This window comes from Camelus bactrianus, chromosome X (assembly GCF_048773025.1).
Source record: "Camelus bactrianus isolate YW-2024 breed Bactrian camel chromosome X, ASM4877302v1, whole genome shotgun sequence".
Lineage (NCBI taxonomy): Eukaryota > Metazoa > Chordata > Mammalia > Artiodactyla > Camelidae > Camelus > Camelus bactrianus.
In genome coordinates, this window is record NC_133575.1 from 28,488,461 (window position 1) to 28,513,273 (window position 24,813).

At 33.9% G+C, this 24,813-nt stretch overlaps 1 protein-coding gene across 1 annotated transcript in view; it reads left to right on the forward strand.

The window, feature by feature from the left end:
* Positions 1-24,813, forward strand: part of CFAP47 (cilia and flagella associated protein 47) — a 423,400-nt gene that overhangs the window by 376,516 nt on the left and 22,071 nt on the right. Inside the window, exons 60-63 of the mRNA XM_074358969.1 lie at positions 4,448-4,607; positions 6,635-6,729; positions 10,133-10,285; positions 20,463-20,634. Coding sequence (XP_074215070.1) covers positions 4,448-4,607; positions 6,635-6,729; positions 10,133-10,285; positions 20,463-20,634 — 580 coding nt within the window. The remainder of the gene's footprint in view (positions 1-4,447; positions 4,608-6,634; positions 6,730-10,132; positions 10,286-20,462; positions 20,635-24,813) is intronic.

Here is a 24,813-nt window from a genome sequence, read left to right on the forward strand (position 1 = left end):
CAATAGCATCCCATGCCTCAGCCTCTGGGAAAACAGAGGAAAAGATAATTTCATGAATACATGCAGCTAAGGCTGCAATAACAAAACACCGATGTGAATGTCTTAAACAAAATAAATTTATTTCTTCAGTTTTGGAGGCTAGAATTCAAAATCAAGGGGCCAGGAGATTTGATTTCTTCCGAGGTGTCACCCCTTGGCTTGTAGATGGCTGCCTTCTCACTGTGTCCTCACATGGTTTTTCCTTTGGGTGCGAGCATTCCTTGTGTGTGTCTGTGTGTCACAATTTCCTCTTCCAATAAGGACACCAGTCAGACTGAATTAGGATCCACGCTAAGTCTTCTTTTTACTTAACCACCTCTTTAAGGGCCCCTCCTCAAATGCAGTCACATTTGAGATACTGGCAGTTAGGGAATTGGGGAGGGGGACATAATTCAGCCCATAATACCTCTGAAGAATCAATGAATGGATTCTTCTCCAAATCACCACATTAACAATTCTCTTCCATTGTCTAGTGATATTTTAAAGAATATTAAATCAGTTATTGAAAATATAAAGTATTCAAGTAGAAACTGCACAGATTTCATGTGTGAAAATGGTTGATGAAAAGTCACGTTCTTGATGATTTGATGTTTTAAAAATAAAAACTTGTATTCTTATTTAAATTAATCATTATAGCAGCAGCATGGATGGACCTAGAGATGACCATACTAAGTGAAGTAAGTCAGACAGAAAAGCAAATAGTATATGATATCACTTATATGTGGAATCTAAAAAATGCTATAAATGAGCTTATTTGCAAAACAGAAACAGACAGACATAGAAAACAAACTTTGTGGTTATCAAAGAAGAAAAGGACAGATAAATTGAGAGTATGGGATTAACAGATACACAGTGCCATGTTTTATAGATAAACAACAAAGATTTACTGTATAACACAAGGAACTATATTCAATATTTTGGAATAAACTATAATGGGATAGAATCTAAAAAGAAAAAAATATAGATATATACATATGTATGTATAACCAAATCACTTTGTTGTATGCGTTTGCTTTCACTTGCATGAAACTAACACAATATTGTAAATCAACTATACTTCAATTTAAAAAAAGACATTTGACAAAAGTAAAAAATAACTGAATTAATTAATAAAATAAACCACTATAGCAAAAATAATAGCATAACTTAGGGTGCTAGTATGTTTCTTAGTATCTCTTTGATTTTCTGACATGGGCTATTTATAATTTCATGCTAAATATTAGAAATTATGCTGTAGGGAGTAGTAATATAATACCACTAAAGTGATAAAAAATTAATCTCCCAAGATGAAATACTTTCATTACCAAAATGAGGATTATGTTCACTTTATGCTCTTGAGAAGATTTTCTTCTAAGAAGGCAAGAAATCTCATAGCCATTAAAACATTATACAATTTCTATATTTCAAATTGGAGATCAGTGCATAAATATTTCTAACACCTTTAACCAAAAGAGCAGTCAAAATAGCAGTTTTAAAATACACTGAATAAAATTTGAATGCTAAGTGCAACTAGGCCATAGCAGATTTCAAAAGCTAAGCAATAGAAATAATAATAATAATACAATGGATGTTACTCTTTTTAATAATTCTCTGATGCTAAATATGACATTATTAGAGTTTCAAAAATTCTATAAGTAATGTATACTTCTCTCATAAAATATATAAATACATAAAATCAATTACGTAAAATTGCATATTTTCCCCCAGATGCTTATTAGGATTATGAACCTCAACAACGGTAAGTATGACAGAAAAAAGTAAATATATCTGTAGTTAGTTTGTGTAGTTACTATACAGAAATGGACTAAAACAGAGAAAGATAAGTTTAGAAAATATTTTGAGTTTACAATATATTTTAGTAGATTGTTTAACCTAATGAATAGTATAAGGCCATAGTCTCCCATATTCTTGCTCTGAATAGACCAGGAATGGAAAAAATGTCAGTTATCCCTAAAGTATAAATGCAGGGTGATCCCACTGAAAGTACTATTTGCCTGCCCATTCCCTTCTTGGAGCTAACTGTTCATTCCAAATTTAGAAAAATTCTTTCAAAAAATTAGCTGGAAGAGGAGGCATTTCGTCCTAGTAGAAAATAAAGCACCTATAATTAAAACAATGAGGTACTTACACATGAAGGGAAAGATCAAAGAAATCTAGGGAACCCAGAAAAAGACCAAAATATGTATGGAAATGCCATGCAGGGGGAATTTGAAATCGTTGAACTTTTAAATAACTACTTATTTTTAGATAACTGGTTCCATATGGAAAATCAGCAACATTGGATAAATTCTTCATTCCTTACATGTGGATAAATTACAAGTGGATTGAATATTTAACTATAAAAATGAAAGCATATAAGTATTAGAAGAAAACATAGATTCTTTATAAGATAGAAATGAGGGCAGCTTTCCTGTCTCTACTCAAAGTGTTGCAAAGGACAACAGGAAAACCACAGGAAATAAAGCTCATTTGTGAGACATGAAAGGAATTTTATAAATTTTCAAAGTACTTTTCGATGTTAAGTGTCGGTGATTTCTTGGAAGTTTATTAACATCACAGCAATTCTTACTGTTCAAACATACAATAATACTTAAAGAAATGTATGATGAATTCAATAGGGAACTATAGTTTTGTTGGTAGACTGGTTAAAAGTTACAGCCACAAATAGTGTGCTAGATTTTTCATTAAATAAGACTGTTATAGCATTATGTTTCATTGGTAACATTGTAAGAAAGCATGGTGTTAAAGTGGAGTGCCCTTTTGTATCTTTGTCTTGACTCTTTACACCATCTAAATGTCTGGGTTTATTTTTAGTCATAATTATTTTTAGTGGTAATATACTTTTGTAATTGTAAATGATCATTTCTAAACTTGATTTCCTTGGGGATGCATGTAGGGTTTATTTGACTCAGCTCTGCTGTTTTTGTCCTATTCCAGCTCTTTATCTTACCTGATTCTGGCTCTTTCTGTTCTTATTCATTTGAATGCAATGATTCATTAAAAATACAGAACTCATAAAAACCAATTTGAAGATACCAGAAATTGTTCAGATATCATAGTGAACAACACAATCTTTCCTTGGGACCTTGGGCAAGTTATTTAACCAAATTGTCTCAATATCTCCATCTCTAAAATGAGAAGCGTAATAGCACTTATCTATGGTGATTTTCTGAGAATGAAATGAGATATATGAAAAATGCTTAGCAGAGAGCCTAGCATAGAGTCAGTAGTCAATAAATATTAAGTAGTGATCATATTAATTATTACTTATTATTAATGATGATAATATACTTTAGAACATTCTCATTTCCTGAAGGAATAAAATTGAAAAATTGAACATTTATAAGAATTTTGAATTGGGATGTTTTGCAGACGGGCCATTTTCTATTTTCTTTCTTGATGTTCTTGATTGTTAAGTATTCTTACTTGAGATAAAATGGCTTTGAATATCATTGACCTTATAACAAAGAGTTTTAAAAAATATAATATAGTCAGTAATCCCTTATTTTCTTGTGAAGAAATAGTGTTACTTTTCAAAATAAAGAAAGACACCCATCACGTGGAAACCCTCTCTGTTATAAAAGGCCAGGAACTCGTTACTCTTCCAGCTGCTCAATACTTGTCCAATAGGTAGAGGGGCTTTTTCTAGGTATGATTTCATGACCATCTCCTTCTGGATCTCTTGTGGTGCTACTTAAACATGCAGGTTTGGGGCCCCCACCCAGATGGAATAAATCAGAATCTCTATAGTTGGGGCTTAGCAAGCTCCATATCTAACAACTGTTTTGCAGATGGTACTTATGCAAAGCAAAGATTGAAAAATTCAAATCTGTTGGAACACAGGAAAATGCTATCAGTTTTTGTCTTCTGGTTTTGACAACCTGGAGTCGATGCCGCTTTCTTTCACAAATAAGCTTTGGCTTTCTTCATGGATCAGTTAAAGAAATGAACAATTTACTGGTAGCAATTTGGAGGCTCCAAGTGGAACCTGGAGCTATTATGGTCTAGAAAAAAAAATACACAAGAAATTAAAGAGTCAAAAATTGCTGTGCTTTGTCTTATGCAAAATGCGGTAAGACTTGAAAAAACTATGGCTTTTATGGTTCTTTGATCACTCTGGGAAACCCAAGCCATCACTATCTACATTTCCTCAACCCTTCCAGCCTCTTCAGGAGAACCTTCTTGCCTCAGAATAAAATGTGTTTTTAAAAGGATTGATGACATTTGAGGAAAATTAGTGAAGCCAGTGAAGTGCACTTTTAATTTAGCATAATGTATTTTTTTGTCCAGGAGTGATTTTGAAAAATTTAGATAATCAGTAAAGGAAAGGTTATTTTCTGCTGTTAAAATTATATTTCTGAAAATGTTTACCACATTAAAAATCATTTTTGTGTTTTTTTTAAAACAGAAATTGCATTGCCTCCTAAAGGGACCTTAGATATCCAAGTGTTATTTGTGCCCCAAGTTATGAAATTGCAAAAAACAATGGTTGTTGTTCAAATGAAGAAGGTGAACAGAGGAAGTTGGCTTATTGACAATTTTAATGAACCGCACAAAGAGGTGAAAAGGTAACATTTAAATAAGATATTGAAGGAACATGATTTCATTTTGACTGGCATTGATGTGATAGGTTTCTTTTATACATTATGTGATGTAAAGTTCATGATTTTATGTTCTCTGAAGCACTGAAATTTATATATGTAAGAGGAGGATAATATATTTATTATGTGAGTATGGTATGTATCATTGCTCATTTGAAGTTCACAGTGACAGGCAAGTCATTGTTAAGTATCGTATCTCTGAATCACAGTCAGTTACATGTAAAGGGACTCCTTTTGACTTGGAAAATAATTACTGATAAGACAATATCTAGAGAGCAACCTGGAACAGCTTATCAGGGCAAAATACAGGACTTGTAATACTGGCATTCGCCAAGTGATGGCACTGTGCCAAGTGGATATGACATCCTTGCGAGATATCACCAGGACTAGGGCATGCTGTGTCATTACCAGAATACAGGTTACTGTACTCTCTTTGCTTAGCTGAAATATAAGCAGACTTCAATAATGATGCAAAATTTAAATATTTTTATCTACTTTTATAGCTTAATTAAATAATGGTCTGGAAATCTTTTTTTTTTTTTTCTTTGTTCTGAGTGCCACTATTTCTCATTTCCCTGGAGACTATTCTCTCTCAATTATTGCTCTCCTTTATCTTTGACCTTTCTTTTTTTGTATTTTTTTATTGGAGCACAGTCAGTTACAATGTGTCAATTTCTGGTGTACAGCACAATGTCCCAGTCATGCATATACATACATGTATTCATTTTCATATTCTTTTTCATTAAAGGTTATTGCCAGAAAGAGAAAGAAAAATACCATATGATATCACTCATATATGGAATCTAAAACAAAAAAAGAAAGAAAATGGAAGTCTTAAAAGGAAATTCTTACTATGTCCTATGTGTGCATAATTCTTCTGCACATTCAAAACAGTCGTTCCTTTGGGGCTTAGTATCCATTCTTCCATGCTTTTCACCACTCCTGCAGTCAAAACTGCCTGCATGAGCTGTATAAAATGAAAACGAGGAGGCCCTTGTTCAAAAGTTATGAAGAATTTCAAGACATTAAACAAGCATGAGCAATTCCAAATGTGGAGTTCATGTACTGTTGTACAGGTCACAGGCCCATGAAGTTGGTTCTGCCTGTCATACCTTATGTTCCATTTTTAATAAGAAAAGCCTGTTTTCAACAATAATGAGAGCTATTTTTTGGTATTGCTGTCCTCCTCATGGTATATGATGGACTTAGAATAATTTGACGAATGCCCTTTCTCTTTCAACTGATATCCCCCGAAAGTAAATTTCTCATCACTTTCTGAAGTCCTGTACTTAATGGCATTTTTTGTGTTTTGTGCTTTGCCTATCCAGTGTAGAATATAACCCCTGGAAACTGTATTACCTCTGATTAATCATAGTTTAGTCACATCAGTAAATACCAATAGTCATCTCCCGGTATCCACGGGGGATTGATTCCAGGACCCCTGCAAATGCCAAAATCCATGGTTGCTCAAGTCCCTTATATAAAATGGTGCAATATTTGCATATAACCTATGTGCATCCTCCCATATACTTTAAATCACCTCTGCATTACTTATAATACCTAATACAACATAAATACTGTGTAAATAGCTGCAGCAAATAAAAGTTTTGCTTTTGGAAATTTTCTGGATTTTGTTTTTAATATTTTCCATCTGTAGTTGGTTGAATCTGCTGGTTCAGAACCCACAGATAGATATGGCCGACTGTACCAACTTTTAAATGTAGATAGAAAAGTTCTTCAATTTTAACTTGCATCTCACAATGGTTGTGTTACATTTGTCTCTGTGATAATTTCCCAGGGTTTAGTTGGAAATGTTTATAAAAGCAACACTTACAGAAAATGTTTTGTATTTCGTACTTAGTTTCTCTCTGCCAAAGTTGAAATACACAAGCTTTGCTAAAATACTATTAGATTAATAAAGAATATACTCTTTTATGCTAATATTGAAAGTATTTATGTTTTTGTTCACTCTTAATAATTTAATTTCTGACTAGGTCTATGGGACTAGACAGTGCAGAAGTCCAAGAAATATGCTGGATATACCCTATTATTGGATTCCCACAGGCACCATATCCAAAATGCCCTCAAGGTAAGTATATCTTAGAGTCAGAGAACACCAGGATTTTAAGTGATCTTAGAGGCCCTCTAATCCCATTTTTTATTTGTACAAGTAAGAAAATCAACATCCAGAGAAAGCAGGTTGTCAAGTGACCTAGCCCTATTGGTGAGAATGCTCAGACTGAATCTGATCTCTTAGCAGTAAGTCCAGTGATCTTTTCACAAAATCATTTCATTTCCTGTTGCTCTTCCTGTTGGTAAAACTTGGAAATCAACTAAGATTGAGGTAACATTAACTTATATCAGCCCTTTGTCCTATAGTCTGTCCTGCACTCCGAGTCCTGCACTACATCTATAAGATTCCTGGGTACCTTGGTTCTCAGATCACATTTAATCACCATATTCCAGCTTCTTGTGTAACTCATCTAGGAACTATCCTATGGGGACAATGATCCTTCTGTTATTTGTCCCGGTTACAAAACTTTTATGATGTTCTCCCAAACCCAGTCAGAATGTATTGAAGTTTTCAGGGAGGTTTGCTTTGGCACCATGCATACAACATAAAATCCCTACTGTTAAACTGCCTTTCTTTTTCTCAGTCACCCCCTTTTTTCTGCACATACTCTAGGCTTCTCAAATTTCTTTAGGTTCCCTTTCCTCGATACTCTTCTCACTTCTTCTGCATACCTTGATTTTTCTCATTTTTCTTCCCAGGATCAACCTAAGAATCACAATTCCTCTTAGATAACCATAGGGTGAAATTTAGTGCCCCAACGTCTTACCAAGCTGTAGGCATAGTTCTTCATGACTAAGAAAGACTGAATTGCACAGCAAAGGGTTATCTATTTTCAGTCTCCTCCTTGAGTGACACAGATAAGCTAAAAGAAGTCTTGAAATTTTGAATTTTCCTTCCTCCTCCAATACCAGTCTTTTCTAGTGAAAAAGACCTCGTCTTCTACTGATATAAGTTATATCACTATACTTAGAAGAGAAAACAGTAAGTTTTGCCTGTGAATAACAGCATTTCCCCCAGATATATGGGTTATAAAGAAAGGCCAAGATTATATATTTCCTTATGTTGTTTAATTTTAACTGGAGTAAAAATCCACATACCTAAAAGTCCCTTTGACAATAAATGTCATTTGTTTTACTTGAAGTATTTTTACTCTTGAGTTAAAAAATTATCAACACTTAAATATTTGAGATATACTAAATTACCTTCAGAATGCTTCACAAGCATATCAAAATGTTTCTTTTATTTCTTCCTATATGATAGTTGTTTGTATATTTTCCATAGAGCTGAGCAGTTTAAAATTTATAATAGTCATCTGATCAAAGGGATGTAATACAGCCTAGACACTACTCTGTTGGAATTCTAAAGCAGTGTTGCTCATGTCTACTCCAGACACTGTTTGTTTTTTCCCAGACTAAAGATTTAAAGCAGATATTTTTTAGTCTAAAACAAAGCCTATGAGACAATAAAATCATAAATTTCTTGCACAGTTTTCTTTAACAAAAGTTAAATATGCTTCAGAAACATAGACATTTTCTATCAAGTCACTTCTCTTGGTAACTATTAGATTTTTAAATTAAATGTGAGTTCTGTAAATAGCCTATGTTACATTAGCACAACCATCAGTGTTCTGAACAGATTGTGTACTACTTATTAAATCATTTTACCAAAAGCCTAAAACCTATTCCAGGAATTATTTTTCTCTTCCAATGCCCTCAAGAAACAAATGGGTCTGATTTTATGAATAAAGATTATTTACTTTCTATGCAGTCCATTCTTCATTCATAACAACACATCAGAAACAACTTATTCCTTTCTCTGCTCAACTGTATCACCATCAATGTTTATTGTTTCTTTTCTGTATAATGTATCTATAACCCAGGTTATCCTCAAGCCCAATGTACTTTTCGTTGTACTGAGACCCACGTTTTCTCTTTGTGCATTCTTATCTGCTCCTGTCCACTGGGGCGGATAATTGGGAAAGAACACCACTCCCTGTCACAGTGTAAAGCCAATGGAATGTGTTTTGGAATGTGAATCCATTGAGATTTAGTAATCCTACCATTGCTAGGGCACTAATTTCCTAAGGACTTATAGGACAAGACATGATACTAATTGTAACTTTCATCACACTAATTTCCAATTTAATGCTTTAAGACTGAAGCTAATTATAACCAGAAAAGCTTGTGCATTTTCCTCAGCCATTTCAACCCTCTTAATTTACATCTAACTTTGTACCCTTATTGTACATTTCACATACTTAATTGTAAGTCCAAAATGTTCAATATCAACCTGTAAATTTTAGAATTAGAACAAATTTATTTTAAATATTTTTATGCTGTAAATGTGGTATATGACTCATACATCTGAGGGCATTATCCAGTTTTGCAGTTGAGATGAACTTACTGTTATTGGTGCCACAAAAGCTTAGTGTAATACATTTCAAAAGCTTTTTTGATACTATGATTCCCTTTTTACCTCATTTTCAATCTATGTCCTATATGTATCTGAACTGATAAACATGTAAAATTTAATATACTTTGAAGAAACAATATTCTTAAATATGGACTCTATATACATGGCTCCATAATATTATAGAGCTAATACCAAAGGAATGTATTAATACTTCTTTTTATAATTAGTAGTTGCGTATAGAAATAATATTTTGGTTTCTCACAATATCACTAACAATTTCTTCACTCTATATAAGAAAATATTAGAATGTAATATATTTATAGAAATACATAGTTATATATTAGTTTAATGTTTTAATGCTGTACATTAAATTAATGTGTAATCACATTTTAATATTAATTTTAAATCATTCATTGCACTTTTATTTTTCAGTGTTAAATAGTGTATTTTGTACATTTAAAAGCAGTTCACAAGTAGAAATCAAAATATTTTACATAAATAATTTAAGTGAATTATAAGGTGCATGTAAATAAACTAATATTTTTAGTTTAGGAAAAATATTTTAAAGAGAAATATTTTTAAAGTCTTACTGCAAACTAAATATGACAGAACTTATTTTTAAAATTCTTTGAAGGTATTTGCTGTCGTATTATTATATAAGTAAAGTTTGGTATTTACCACGGTGAATATACAGATTGCTGAAAAATCTAGCTCTTGAATCAGATTTCTCCATCCTAATATAGTCCTCTATACTCTAGTGTGTATCTTCTAGATTTATCTCTTGTCATTGCTATTTTTACATATCATTTAATATTCATCTCTGCTTCTAAAATGTCACTGTATGTAGACACTGAATGAGTGTATGTGTGTTACTACCAGATACAATGACATGTCAAAGTATGCCAAAGGAACTTGTATTTTTTGTAACATAATTCATTTTTTTCTATCTGAAGAATGATCATATAACCCAGGAGTCAAATTAACTGTAAATATTTCTCTCTTGAAGTTGTTATAAACTGTCAATCCAGGAAGCAGGTAGAAGAAGAGGTGGAAGTCACAGTGGATGGTGATTTTTCTGGACAAAATCCTATCTTAGATCTGACAGACTTTATAGTGATTCCGAAAAGAGAATCATACAATCTTTATGAAGATGCTGATGGTAAGAGAACTACCGTCTTGGGTATAAAAATTATAATAAATAAAAACTCAGTTTCCTTAAATTGTAGGTTGCTGACTACTCAGTTACAAGCAATTCCTTGCCCATTTATTTTTCATTTACAGTGTCATTAAAATAGTGCCCAAGGAGTAGTCAGTTATGTTGGTTCTCTTCACATAGTAGCTTTCTCCAAAATGACAATGATTATGGGTATTAATTGATTTATAGGATTAGATTGTCATTTTTGTCATCAGTAAGAAAAGAAAACGCTGTAGTAACTGTAATTTTCATTTCCCTTCAACTTTAATTTCTTCCTTTACTCTCTTTTCCTGTTTTAAGGAATGTGATTGAAGCCATGTTTAAATTTAGAAATACAGCCTTGAATAAAATGTTTCTTATTTAAAGAAATAGAAAATTTAACACAATTTACAATGTAATACCCAAATATATTTTATATGATAATCCCTCTGACATTTAGAGTCTTAAACAAGAAGTTTTTAAAAGTTAATATGATGATTTAGGAAAATCAAATCCCAGTGATGCAAACTTTATTTTTCATCTATCTTCTAAACGAGCTAAAGGAGAATGCTCCTATTTAACACTGAAAGGAAAATTCCCATGGCAGTGTTTTATTAAAATCAAGGGGAGAAATCTGCGTCTATGTATTATTTAAAAAGCAAATTGGGGAGGGGTTATAGCTCAGTGGTGGATCGTATGCTTAACATGCATGAGGTCTTGAGTTCAATCCCCAGTACCTCCATTAAAGAAATAAATAAATAAATTTAACTACCTCCCCCCAAAAGAAAACACTAAAGCAAAGCAAATTAACCACAAAATTAAGTATGAAATTCCTTACAGAAACAAAATATGTTCTCTAGTTTTCTCATTTATATCTATAGTTTTTATTTTGATCTCAGTAATATCATCTCTATTTCTGATCCAATTATTTTAGTCAAAAGAGAATGTAAGTGAGATATCACTGAAGAGAGGGACAGAGAGTATACAAAAGTATAGAGAGGATATGCAAGAGGTAGTAAAATAGTTTTTATTCTTTTTTATAGTAGTGGCTATTCCTGTTAAGTAATAAATGCTCATTTTATGCAATTCAAGAAACTCCTCAATAGGGATAGCAGCCCCTCAACTCAGTTCAGTCCCCGGTACCTGCATCAAAAGATATATATGTATTACTTTGAAACATATAAAATTACCAATAGTCATCTATTTTTCACCCATAAAAATATCTATTTCATGTGAAATCACTGGTATTTGATCATTTCTTACCTACAAAAAATGTTTATGTGATTCAGTCTATATCAAATAATCCAGAATTATGTTCACCATTTGTCCCCTACTGTCATCCCAGCCTCTTATTTCTCTGGGTCGTTAACCTGTTACTCAGCCAAGTGGGATTGCATGCTATTTTCATACATTTACCCTACACTTTTGCAGCGTGGTCTATATCTAGGAGATAGTCTGTTCTGCCCATCTTGCCAACTTCCACTCCTTTCTTATGGAAACAGCCTCCACTAGCCACGTGATTCTTCTCATACTTCAATCGTATGCTGTCCCTCTGGCCACAGTGGGCATCTGATGGAGATTGGCCTTGCAAGTCTTCCCTGCCTCCCCCACATCTTTTGTAGTCAACACAGAAAGTCTGTTTATCTTCATTTACTGAAGCTGCAGTATGGAGTGGGGAGTATTTCTTTTCCTCCGCTTTTCTCTGCAGACCTGCTTGTCTCCTTACTTTGCAGGCCTGTCTTCTCTGCCTTACTCTTTGACTTATACATGTGGCTCATTCGTGATCCATCAACCCTTCCTTTCACTTCACGACAGTGTGGTGGCTTCCCAAAAAGGTCATTCAGAGGTTGTGTTATTTGCAAATAAGAATTCTAAAGAGTAAATATAAAAAAGGATCTGGAAATAATATTCCATAAATGAATCACGAAAATGTCGGAATAATTTTCCACACACACTCTTACTGTAAGATTTGGAAGGCAATATTTTAAAACCTGGAAAAGGATTTATGAAATGATTACCTATATTATATGTACCCAATATATTTCATTAACTCTTTGGAATTACCAAAGTTGTTCACACTAATTATGTTCTTTTTACTTACCAGCTAGTTATTGATAGTATGAAGTATGTGCTATCAGGACATAGTATACTATTATTGGGTTGCACAGTGAGATGTTTAATTTTTAATTATATTAACTTATTAGTTATTTTTTCTCTTTGAATTTTAGTTTTATAATTGCAAAATAATGACTTAATCACAGAAAGCTTAATTTATAAAAAAATGAAATAAATGTATATGAGGAGAGGGGAATTTTCCATCACAAACCTGTCTATTCTTTACTTCAGAGAACTGTCTGTTAATAATGAAATCAGACTGATGCAAACCATTTCCATTTATCTCAAAAACATTATTATAACTTGGATACAGATTTTGCCTTAGTGAATCACGTAGTAGCATTAGACAAACATAGGAAGTCTAATCTTTAAGTAATGAAATTCTGTCGGTTTTCTTTTCTTCAACCAGTAGCCAGTACTGACAGGGAATTTTGACTGTGCATATCAGAGATAAGAATATTAGTGTAGATTAACCTCAGAGTTCAAGTGTGTAACAGAACTGCCAATTTCCAGTGATAAATATAAGTATTTTCTTATTAAAGTAGAACGTGATTCTAATAAGCAGCCAGCCTATGGTAACCATATCCCAGTGAATGTCCAGTTCCTTTCTGTAGTGAAATCACTGTTTTCTGTGTCATCCTGCTATGCTTCCGTGAATTTTAGTAGGTGAGTGTTCAAACCTTGATTTTTTTATTTGAAATCTATACTGTTGAAGGCAAAATGTTGATGCTTCTATGACATTAAGTGTAAAGGAAGGTAAAGAAATGCTTGTATTTAAGAATCATTTCAACATGTCCTTGCTACTTTAAATTGCTTAAATTGTACTCTTGTTAGGTTGCAAGTTTAAAGAAATTACAGTTCTGATCATAGAAATTGATTAAATCCTTATTACCTGGAAAAAAATCCATTTCGTACTAGATGAGCAGAGTCTATAAGGAAGCTGTCAGCATCATTCTGAGAGGTTTGAAAGGCATGTTAGAACCGTCTTGCAAATAGCTCTTGAAAGTACACCTTTTGACATGGCTCGAATTTCACTGCTTCATTACTTTTCATGTTGAAAAATAATGCTTAATATTGAATACAACTATTTGGAAGGTTTGCAGGCTTACCTCTTCCCATCATTCCCTCTGAAATCACTTTTTATCTGCTCAATACCACCAAACTTAAGAAGCTCATCTATTTTTTGGCTCAAGACATTTTAATGTGTGAAGGTTTCTTTCTGTTCTGAAACATGTCTTGCTCTACAGAAGTAGATTTGTTCAGTCTCCTCTCAACTTTAATGTTTTTCTGTCTTAATGTCTTTTCTCTGAATATTCAATAAATCAGTTGACCTCTCTCTTGTCTGAGTTCCTTAAAAGCATCTGGTAATAACTGGATTCCTTTCACTGCCCTTATTCCAAAGATGTAACCAGCTTGCCTGCCCGCCTTCTCTGTAAGTCTGCCTGCTCGCCCTTCCACTCTCACCTATTTCTTTATGAAGGAACAAGTCTGGTCACAAGCCTGAATACTATTTTAGTCTTTATGCACAGGCACACCAGCTGTTTCCACCCATGTGTGTCATTTCATTATAGTTTATTCAACACATTAAATATAATTCAAAAGTCATGTTGTTTATGCCATTTGTACTTCCTATAGTCTCTTAAATCCCTTATGATGGAAATTGAAGCACTTCACTCTATGGCTTGGACTGTGATACACTTTTAGGTGTGATCATTTATTACACCCTGTATTCCCTCATCTGAGTTTATAACTACCTGAGAAGTAGAAATGTAGAATGTAGAAATAAGGCAGATAGAGCTCAAAGTACCTTTATTATAAAGGGGAACTGGAAAATGACTTGGTATTGTGGATTCATCTAGGCGTATTAATACCTTCTACCAAAATTGAGTGTATTTACCCTAAACTGGCCAGTTGTTGACTCCCTACAGGAATAAATAACCTACACATGAAGGAGGAAGAGAAAATGTGCATCCTGCATCAAGATACCAGGAAAGAAAGGGAATGACCTGCTAATCTGCTCATGCTTCATTTCTTCACCCAAATTCACTGATCAGATATGTTGCTTTTCTTTGGATGGCAAGTCATGATGGAGAAGGCAGATTGGTGCTGAGACTTTTTTTTCCTCCTCTACTTTCCTTTTCTTGTGAGCGAATAGGCCCCTCTATGTAAGCGTGATGAGTAGGAGGTAAGACTCCCCACCACTCCCTTCCCCTCTTCCCTTTATGTTTATCATCTTCTTTCCCTGAGAGTCCAATAAAACTATCAAACCTCATTAAATGAAAATGCCAGGACCTCTTTGCTCTCTTTCCACTCTGACTGCTCACACACACCACTGAGTTAACGAGGATTGATCACGTTCATCTCTTTTTTATTCAGCAACAATCTAGGGACCATCTTTACCGCCAGGTGTTATGCTTTAGTCTCAGAGATGCCAAAATCAACGGGACGCAGACTCGTCAAGGAATTCGCAAAACATCTATCCACCATGTTGGGTTTATGCACCTGTACTATTTTATTTAAATCAATTGGTATTGCCCTGCAGGGATACTATTATACTTGGATTTTAGACTGTATTTTGAAATGTAACTTCTGTAAGATTACAAATTATACTCTGTGGGCAGAATTTCCCCTATAACTGTATTTATTCTTCCTAAGAAACTCCGGGTCCATGCATTCTTTGTTTCTGTCTAGGGATTAGTTCAGTGACTTTCTCTCTGGGACTCTTATCTATAGGAGTGTTTTTGTCATTTAACTGCAGCTGCCTCTTCCTTTTATTCCCCAGGTGTTCTGTAGCTTGAGGCTATTTTCCTTTTGATTAATCTGTTGTCTTTTTTGAGCCTGATTTGCTGATCTTTGTGTCACATTGGTCCCATTTCACCTAACACCAGTCACCTTCTTGCATGTTGTTCGCATGTCTAATGTGAACTCCCATGTTGGCTTTGGTCTGTAATCACAAACAGGTCCTGAGAAGCCTGTCATTGGTCTTCCCATGACCCTACATTGGCCTCTAGACTTGATCCTTCCCTCTGCTTCTCTTCATTTTGCTTTCTCTGCTTAACTCACTCCTTTAAGGCTTCTGCCCAGACTACTGTAATGAGACTGTCCTTGACAAGACTGTCAGCCTTATCCAGTATGCCTAAGCCTGCAGTCAGATTTGTGTCCTGAGCTTATTCAACTCAGCAGCAACATTTACTGGTTGATGCAGTTAAAGTACTTTCTGCTCTTGACTTCCGTGACTAGTCTTATTAATCTGTCATCTCCCTGGTTATCACTTCTCCATCTCTGTTTCTGGCTCCTCTTCCTCTGACCAGGATCTAAATGTTTGAGTGATCCAGGGCTCTGCCCCGAGGGCCACCAGACTCCCTTGCACACTTTCTGCACATCCAGATGATGACACTGATGGCATCTTCTCAGCTGTTGTGCCACCTGACAGGCCTGATATTCTAGGTTGTGAAATCCGAAGTCAGGCATCATAGGTTCTTCCATTTAGTCTCTGTAGGGCCTTGAGAAAACTACTTTACTTCTCTATAAACTTTGTTTCTTCAACTGCAATACAGAGATAGTAATGGTATCTATTTCATACAGTATTTTTCAAGACTAAGTGTGGATGAATACAATCCTTCAGAGTGCCTGGTCCTTAGTGAGTGGTCCATGAATGTTAGATAATACCATTATTATCATTTAAAGCTCTAGTTGGGTGTTCTGTGACAGTGATGTACGAGAGGGCCCATCATCTTCAGTCACTAATGGATGCTATTTTGAAATGGAAACATGATCTTTCAGTGTCATTCAGTGGGTTTTTCTCATGAAAACATAAAAGAATATTCTATCAAAAAGAAAGTGCAAAAATATGATTACCTAAACCTTGGATAGAGTCTGAAATTGGGTGCTAATTGCTAAAAGGTCAGATAAAATATTTATGTTACAAGAAGTTCCTTTATCTTTTATTTCTGGTTATTTGTTTAAAATAAAATGTGTAATAAGAGTATCAGCTCTGTGGCTGCTTTCTTCCTTTAATTTTCATTTTGTAGTTTACTGTACTTGCAGTCATGTCAGAATTTGCAGTTATTTTAAGTTAATCAAATGTTTGGTCTATTAAATGACCTTATAAAAGTGAAGTGAAACATGTCAATGAACTACCCCTTCAAAAAGATACACAATTTTTTTAAAATAATAAGAGTGTGCAGATGGCACATTCTTCATTATCGGTTCAAAGAAAATAGCTTTAGGCCATTTATCCAGTATCCTCTATTTTCTTTGAAGTCCTCGCTGTCTTCATCAAGTTTCAAGTTTGTCTTCAGTACTCATTCATTCCTTGTGTGATGATTATGTTCTGTCAAACAAGTGTATATGCCTATTATTAATGACGAGACAGCTTCAGAAATTTAGGGAAAGAACATGAGTAACAGTGTTTATTATACTTTGATATTCATTTCTCTATAATTGAGACATTTTCGTTGGGATTACTCTGGAATATAATTCTTACAGATTAAAATGTACCTGGTATAAAATACCTAATTTCAAAGGTATTTGGTAAATAGATTGATTACAGTCGAATGCTTTTTGATTATTTATCATGTTTAGGCAAAGGTTCTCCTTTTAAAAATTACTAATGTCTTCCACATTGAGTAAAATTCAGTCATTGTCCTGAGAAAATCTGCCCTGAGAAAAACAGGCACCCTTGGCCAACATAGCTCCCACTTCATGATTTGTTGACACGATACAGGCATTTCGTTGAATGATAATTCTTCAGGGATCATGTTTGGATGGGAGACATGCTCCATTTATTCAATATAGTGACTTTGCTGCCATACTCAAGTGATTATTACCATTATTATTTAAAGAGACAATAGATGATAGATAGGCAGGCAGACAGATACAGATATATCGTACTCTACAATTCTCTGAAACCTGTTTGATTAAATATTTTGTATGTATGTTAAGGGCATGAACACAGTACTGAAGTGATAAGCTCATGATTCTAGTTATCTGTCATGACTGCTTATATAGGTTCCGCTTCACGCATCACAGGGCATTACTTGGTCTTAATCTGCATCTTCCTCTCATCCTTGTGCAGATCACTGCCTGGTCTTGAACTACTGCAGAAACTTCATTAACTTCTCCCCTGATCTCCTTTTGCTCAGTTTACCACTAAAAGAGCACATTACTTCCATATTTCAAACATTCATTAGGTTCTTGTTATTCTTACAAGTCTCAAATCTTCAACATGCCCTGCACGGTCTTGCCTACTTTGTCTGTTTCATCTCTTGACAAGTTCTTCCCACTCCCTTTGCTCCATCTGCTTAAGTTCTTTCTCAAATGGGCTGAGTTGGTTTCCACCATGGAAAATTCCTCCATGCCACTCTGATGCCTAGGAGGCATTTTCTTTCTCTCTACATCCAGGTAACCCTTCTCACCTTTCAACTTTGATGTATTGGTCTGCTCCTCAGGACCTTAGCAGTCAGGCTCCCAGGACCTATGCTCTCATAGCTTCCTTCACTTCTCTATAGTAGCTGTTATCACAGTGGTCATTTCAAAACTAGTGGTATCATTGATAGTTTATTGGCACTTCTTTCCTCCTAATCATAATCTCCGTGAGGACAAGAACTTTACTTGTCATTTCAAGGAAAGCTTTCAATTATTACTCATCAATTGAATAAAGAAATGAAAATGTAAATGATAAGAAAAATGTTATGTTTTTAAAGTATGTTTAGATGTTGGCTGAGGAAACAAACTTATCTGCCTCATATTCATGAATTTAGCCATAGCTAGGAAGTTTTATTGGGGCAAAAGCTACAGTCCTAGTGAACAGTTCACGAAAGTCTTCAGAGAATGGGAGACAACTGAAAATTGCAAGTGCTTTAAGACAAGCCTATATATTATAAGACAGAAAAAAAAAAGAGATTAGTAAATCTTTACATACCTGTTAAAACACAATTGAAATTAAATATATATCTCTCCTGACTATTAATTTTATGAGTTCAAGTGTCTTTTTAAGAGTTTGCTAAAAAAGGACAATTTTTTTTGTATCAAAACAATTTGTTACAATAGTCCCAAGGACTGTTGACTCATAAGTTTGAAATTGTAATCTGTATTAGGAGAAACTGCATTTATTATTACTTTTTTTAGAAATGTGCAGTTATTCTCTCAAAGTTAGGAGCTGTTTGTCATGAGTGATTAATTTTATCCAAAACTCAGATGATAATTTACGCTGGCCCCACTGACTTAGCTCTTGTCAACCCAATCCACATAAAAATACTATACAGATTTGCTCCAAGTTGGGAACATAGCAAAAGGCATGTTTTTAACTTGATAATATGACTTCTCAAATAAATGCAGAGACTCCAATAGGTTAGCTCTAAGACACAATACAGAATGTCAGTTTTTTACGATTTTGTGTAACCTGATTTTTGTCCCTGTCCCTTAGGTACTCATATTAATATATTCACATTACAGACAAGAGAGATATATGTAGTTAGAAAAAATACTAATGTGGTTCCTACTTGCTTCCCCCCACCCCTTGCTGATAATCACTCCTGTATTTTGTACCAGTGGATCTTCTTATGATTGGAATTATGACATCCATAGTGACAGATTACCCACAGGGGGTTCAGTGCTTCTGAAACTAAATTTAGCTTCTCATTTCCTATCTTCATTCTGACACAGCCATTCCCATAAAGGCTTCAATAATTAAGCAGAAACAGATGTACATTTCAACTACATACAGTATTTGCTTTGAGAAAATATAATGTTATTTGAATGCAGTGGAAATTCCATCTCCCATTAAACACTCTAAAAGTCTGAAATGCTGTTTCTGCGTATGGTTTATGGCTTCCTATGGAGCATTTCCATATTCCATTCTGAGAACAAACAGACACGCTAAATGTAGACACTCTGATTTTGCTACAACAAAGAATGGTTATTGTTAGGAACAATTGCCGATTTTGTCAACAGGATGAAAATTAGCAATTCAGGAGGTCAGAGATATATTTTTACATGTGGAAACAGAAAAAAAGAGATCCTGCAATGGTGTGAGTCAGTTGGTTATCTTACATTAATAAAGTTTACTGAGTAATCATTTACTGTGACTTGGGTTTGTTACAGCCAAGCTATTTTTCAGAGTTGTATCACAGAAAATATAATCAGTTACTTCTGAAAAGTGATCCGATTTCTGTTATGATTGCTTAGAGAAAAGTGGCCATCAGTTCTGTGAATCCAAGGATAACTTTTAACTTTACATGCTATAGACAGACTTTAGAAATCAGCTCACCTGTGGACCAGGTCAAGTCACAGTTCTCTAGACCTCTCTTCCACGATCTGTAGACAACAAAGTTCTTGATTCGTGACCTGGGCTCCTTACGTATACATGGAGAATAAATATAGCAGATGTTTGTGCTTCTCTTCCATATGCCAATCTTGAATTAAAGATATTTTTCACATGCACCTAACAAAACCCTGCTGTAACTTCCCTCTGGTAGCCTACTGGTTAAGAAAATATGGTTAATCATATTGTCTGTCCCCAAGACTGAAACATGGAAAACTCTCTTTTACTAAAATATTCCAGAGCTTTAAAATCCCTAATAGATTGGGATGCTGTTTTAATATTGTTTAAACTTAAATCAAATTGTTCTTTATAAATTACAAGCCTATAGGCTTTTAATGCATTTATTATATAGAGCACATCATATTATTTGTTTTTTATAGCAAATATTGATTATTAGTTTCCATTTGACTATTTCTTATTTCATAAATCAGAATTTTAAGGATTTAAGGATGGTGGGTACATTTTTAAAATATTCCTTCATTTATTTATTTACCTTGGGTACATTTTTTTAATATTCCTTCATTTACTTATTTACCTTTTAACAGAAACATACTGAGCACTGTTGTTTACCTGGTAATGGGCTAGGTATTATGAACACAAGGCTAGATAACATATACCCTCTCCCTCCCTTTAAATACCTGTGCATGATTACTGTTGAGATATGATTGGTTTTCAATCTATTCATATTTAAATTAAAATGTATTTTAATTTTGATTTTCCTAGATACATCTATGAAACGTGAATTTGAATATGAAATTCAGTTTGAATCTGAAGCTGTGAAGGCTAACTTGGAATCCTGTGTGGCTTTATATTTGATGAAAAAATCTTATGATATGAAGAATGAAAGGATAACATTGGTCTTCAGTTTGATATTCGCACCAAAGAAACCATTGACGTAAACCTGCTTTTATACCTGTTTTCTTTAAACAATGTTATTACTCTTTTACACTAAATAATGTTGGTTTTTCTTTCCATCTTTCTAAATTTGGATTGCATTCCTTCTTTGATGCTGTTGAGGTAAATATTTCAGGCTAGATTATTTCTAGCTATCATGCCAGGGAAAGTATTCTGATGGAAAAAATTCCAAATTATCAGAAATCTAAGATATCCTTCAAGAATTGTGACCTCTCTGAGGTCATTGTGATATGATATTAGCAAACGGGGGCAGTCAACTTTGAAAATAATTTTTTAAATTACCAATATGGTGCTTTACATTGGCAACATGATATCTCAAGATACTACTTCTCAGAACCAGTTCAGATGATGAAAATGCCTGAACTATGTTCTTTTTAATTGCTGTCATTACCCTTTTACCACCTCAAACCGTAACACTGCACATTCTTTAGTAACGTATAAGAAGATCACAGTAGAATCTGTGAGAATAGTGTGAAAGCTTTGAATGTCTGTCCTCTGGGAAATCTCATCCAGTGTCTTAATATTCATTCTTTAGGCAACTAATTCTTAACATCTACGTATACTGTATGATAGGTCACATCTGAAATAGGACTTTATGTCTTAATGCAGAGATACTGATCAGAACCACAGTATGCACAAAGTACAAAATACAGCCTGGCATTGAAAAAACACTTGAAAGTATTACTTGTGATTTTAACCTTTTCTGTAATTCAACTGTATATTTGATGAAGCCATGCGTGTTTTAAAAGTGGCTTTGAATATATAGTCCAATAACTAAGAGATACCAGAGTCATCTTCAGGAAGTAGTAATAAAGTCAGGCTGCAAGCAGAAAGTATACTGTAAACATTGACACTACCCTCTTTTATCTTCTCTTTCATTTTCATAGTTTTATATGTTTGTTAGCATTTTTTCACATTTAGCTTCATATTATATTGATTTAGTGATATGGAAATTACCAGCAACAATCAGAAGGGGAAAATGTTATCATTAGTGAATATGAGCAGAACCAATGTGAAATTATATTCATTCAGCGTTTTGTTGATTTAGAGCTTCTTGGTGAATATTTGAGAAACTGATTTAGGACCACTTGTATTCATGACTTAAAATTTTTTGTGAGTGTTTTCTGATTTTCTGATGTTAGGTAGTTTAATAATTCTGTTTTGTGCACATATGTATATCATTTGCTTTTATCATTCCTTTTTCCATATATATTTCGGGTGGTCCACTGCAAGACGCAACATTAAATGGCAAAAAAAAAAAAAACACAAAATAAAACCAATAGCTCTAAATTATGAAAAAGAACAAGAAAATAATTATACCTAAACCATGCTTTACCTAGATAATTAAACTAAGTATTAAATTTAATTCTTCTATTCCTAGTTGATAAGGTAAAAAGGACAGCAAAATGTTCATGTTTTGGTAAAAGAAAATATAACATTGTTTCATAATAGTAAATACAAGGTAATTTTTCATATTCAGCCTTTCACAGGAGAACACTGACATTATAAAAATAATGCTCAGGACCCTAAACAGTGGCTTCACAAAAAATAAAATAATAAAAACAGAAATACTATTCCTAAAGGTTTTACTTTTTCTTTCAATAAAAATTAAGGGTCTATTACCAAAACATAAAATAATCAGTAGTTAATATTATCATGAATCAGTTTCATGATTCTAATTTAGCACAGGTCTGAACATTTTTTAAATAGAGAAATGGTAGATATCATTTATATTAGGCTATCCTGAGAAATAAGAATTATCTTAGCTTGACTTTTTCCTAGAACTGTTCCCCTGTTCAAGAGATGAACGAACAGAATGAGAACCCAAAGTCCTATTTCATAGGGTTTGGGATAGAAAACTTGCCATAGGAAATAACATATATGTACATTGTTAGGAATCCACAGTATTGACCATAAAATAGTTCACTGTGTCATCCCTGAAATTGAGTGGTCTTCCTCACTTTGGGCCAAAAAGTTTGACTTGGTGGCTTCCCACTAACTCAAAGAATTGGCTGCTGAATGAAATTACTCAGCATTGTTCATTTGATCGTATTCATTCACTTATTCAGAAATCTTTTCACATCTACAAGAGGCAAAATCCCTGCACTTTTGGAATAGATAGTCTAGTGAGAGTGATGGATAAGAGAGAATTAAATGGTAAACAGTAACATCTCAGATTGTCCTGAGAAAAAAATAAGGGGAAATAGAAAGCGATGAAGGGTGTATATCAGATAAGGTAGACAGGCTTCCATGAAGAGGTGATGTCTGAAGAAAGACCTTATAGATGGGAAGAGCTTGGAAGGGTATTTGAGACAGAGGAGATTATAAATGCAGAGGTCATGATACAGGAAAGAATTTGATATGAACAATGAGAACAATGAATGGTTAAGGAGGCCAATGTTTGTCTAACATAGCAAAAGAGAAAGTAACCAGTTGGAGAATTTGACCAGGATCTGATCAAATAGGGTCATAAGGCTATGAATTCATCTTTTATGTTAGAAACAGTTGGAGATGAGTAAAGGATAAATATTTGAGGGACCGATTTAGGACAACTCATGTACATCATTCATAAACTTCTGTAAGTGCTGTGTGATAATCTGATGTAGTTTAACAATTGTTTTTTTGCATATATGTACATATTCACTTACTTCTGCAATTCCTTGCTCCACATGACTTTGGGGTGGTTCAAATGAAGATACAGAGTTAAATAATAAAAACTAAAATAAAACAAATCACTCAAAATGTTGGAATTCCTCTCCTTGTGAGATGGCAAGAGTAGAAGTGGGAAGACCAGTTATTGAAATAGTGCTTTTGAAATAGTGCTAAGAAGGAATATGGTTTCATTTACTAAGACAGGAGAGTGAGAGAGGTATAGCTTTAGAATTTGCATTTTGGGGTATAAGTTTAAGATGGTATATCAGTCATCATGGGCTTCATTATATTGCATGATATTTCATTCTTTCAATGCAATACACTTTATTGTTTGAAGCACTCTACTGAAGGAATATTTTTAAAATTTTGGTACCAGTTTTTTGATAGTATAAATAATGCTTCAGTGGACATCTTTATAAACATCACTTCTTAAAATCTTTGAGGCATATCTCTGAGGGAAATTACTGATAGTGAATTAGCTGGTTTAGCATGTACAGCTTTCAAACTTGTTAAGATAGTATCTAATTCTTCCCCAAATGGTTGAGTAATTTTATAGTCCTATCTAAAGAGGGCAAGAGTTCCTAGAACTGTTCTGACATTTTTGTATAAGAAGATTGTGATTTCTCTGTCCAATCTGATATATGATATTGCAACCACACAGTTCCATGTTTGAGTCATTTCTACCCTAAGCAAGCCAACAAACTGGTAACCATTCCTCTGCTTCAGCTCCTGCCCTGTGTCTCCACTCTCCTTCATAGCCAAGTGCCTAGAAGAGCTATCTTTACTCTCTTTGTTAATTCTCAACTGCCATTGATGATATGTTATTGTGTAAACTGTGGTCTTAATCAATTGCAATTTAACTTTTAAAAGCTTCAATTTAAGTCATTTTGTGAGGCTTTGTAAGTGTTCACAGAAAATATATTTCTTTTATGTGAAGCAATTGTTGAAAATTTTTTCTCATGGTGTTTTGTATTGAACAGAAAATCCCAGAGAAGGTTATAGCTCAGTGGTAGAGTGCGTGCCTAGCGTGCATGAGGTTCTGGGTTCAATCCCCAGTACTGCAATTAAAAAAATAAATAGATAGATAAATAAACCTAATTACCTCCCTCATAATAAAGGAGTGATTGCTGCCCTAAAATGTGAGCAGAACTTGTATTATAATATATTAAGTATGCATATGAACAGAAAATCTCCATATGCAATAATACCTTTTAGTGTAACACTTGGGTCCATTTGCCATTGTCTCCTCATAATATAATGTTCTCTGATGGTTCCAGAAAATTTGCAGAATCAATCCTGCATATGTTACTGGTTCTTAGCAAACAGTGAGTAAAATTACTAGAGACTAAATAAGATGCCCTACGAAATAATTACCTCAAAGGGAGAATGATAATGTGAACTGAAACCTACGAAATTTTTCCTAAAATGTAATTAATAGTCATCTACATTTTTTCAAGAATTAAAAGTCTCAATGTTTTACTGAAACCACAGGTTTTTACTTACATTT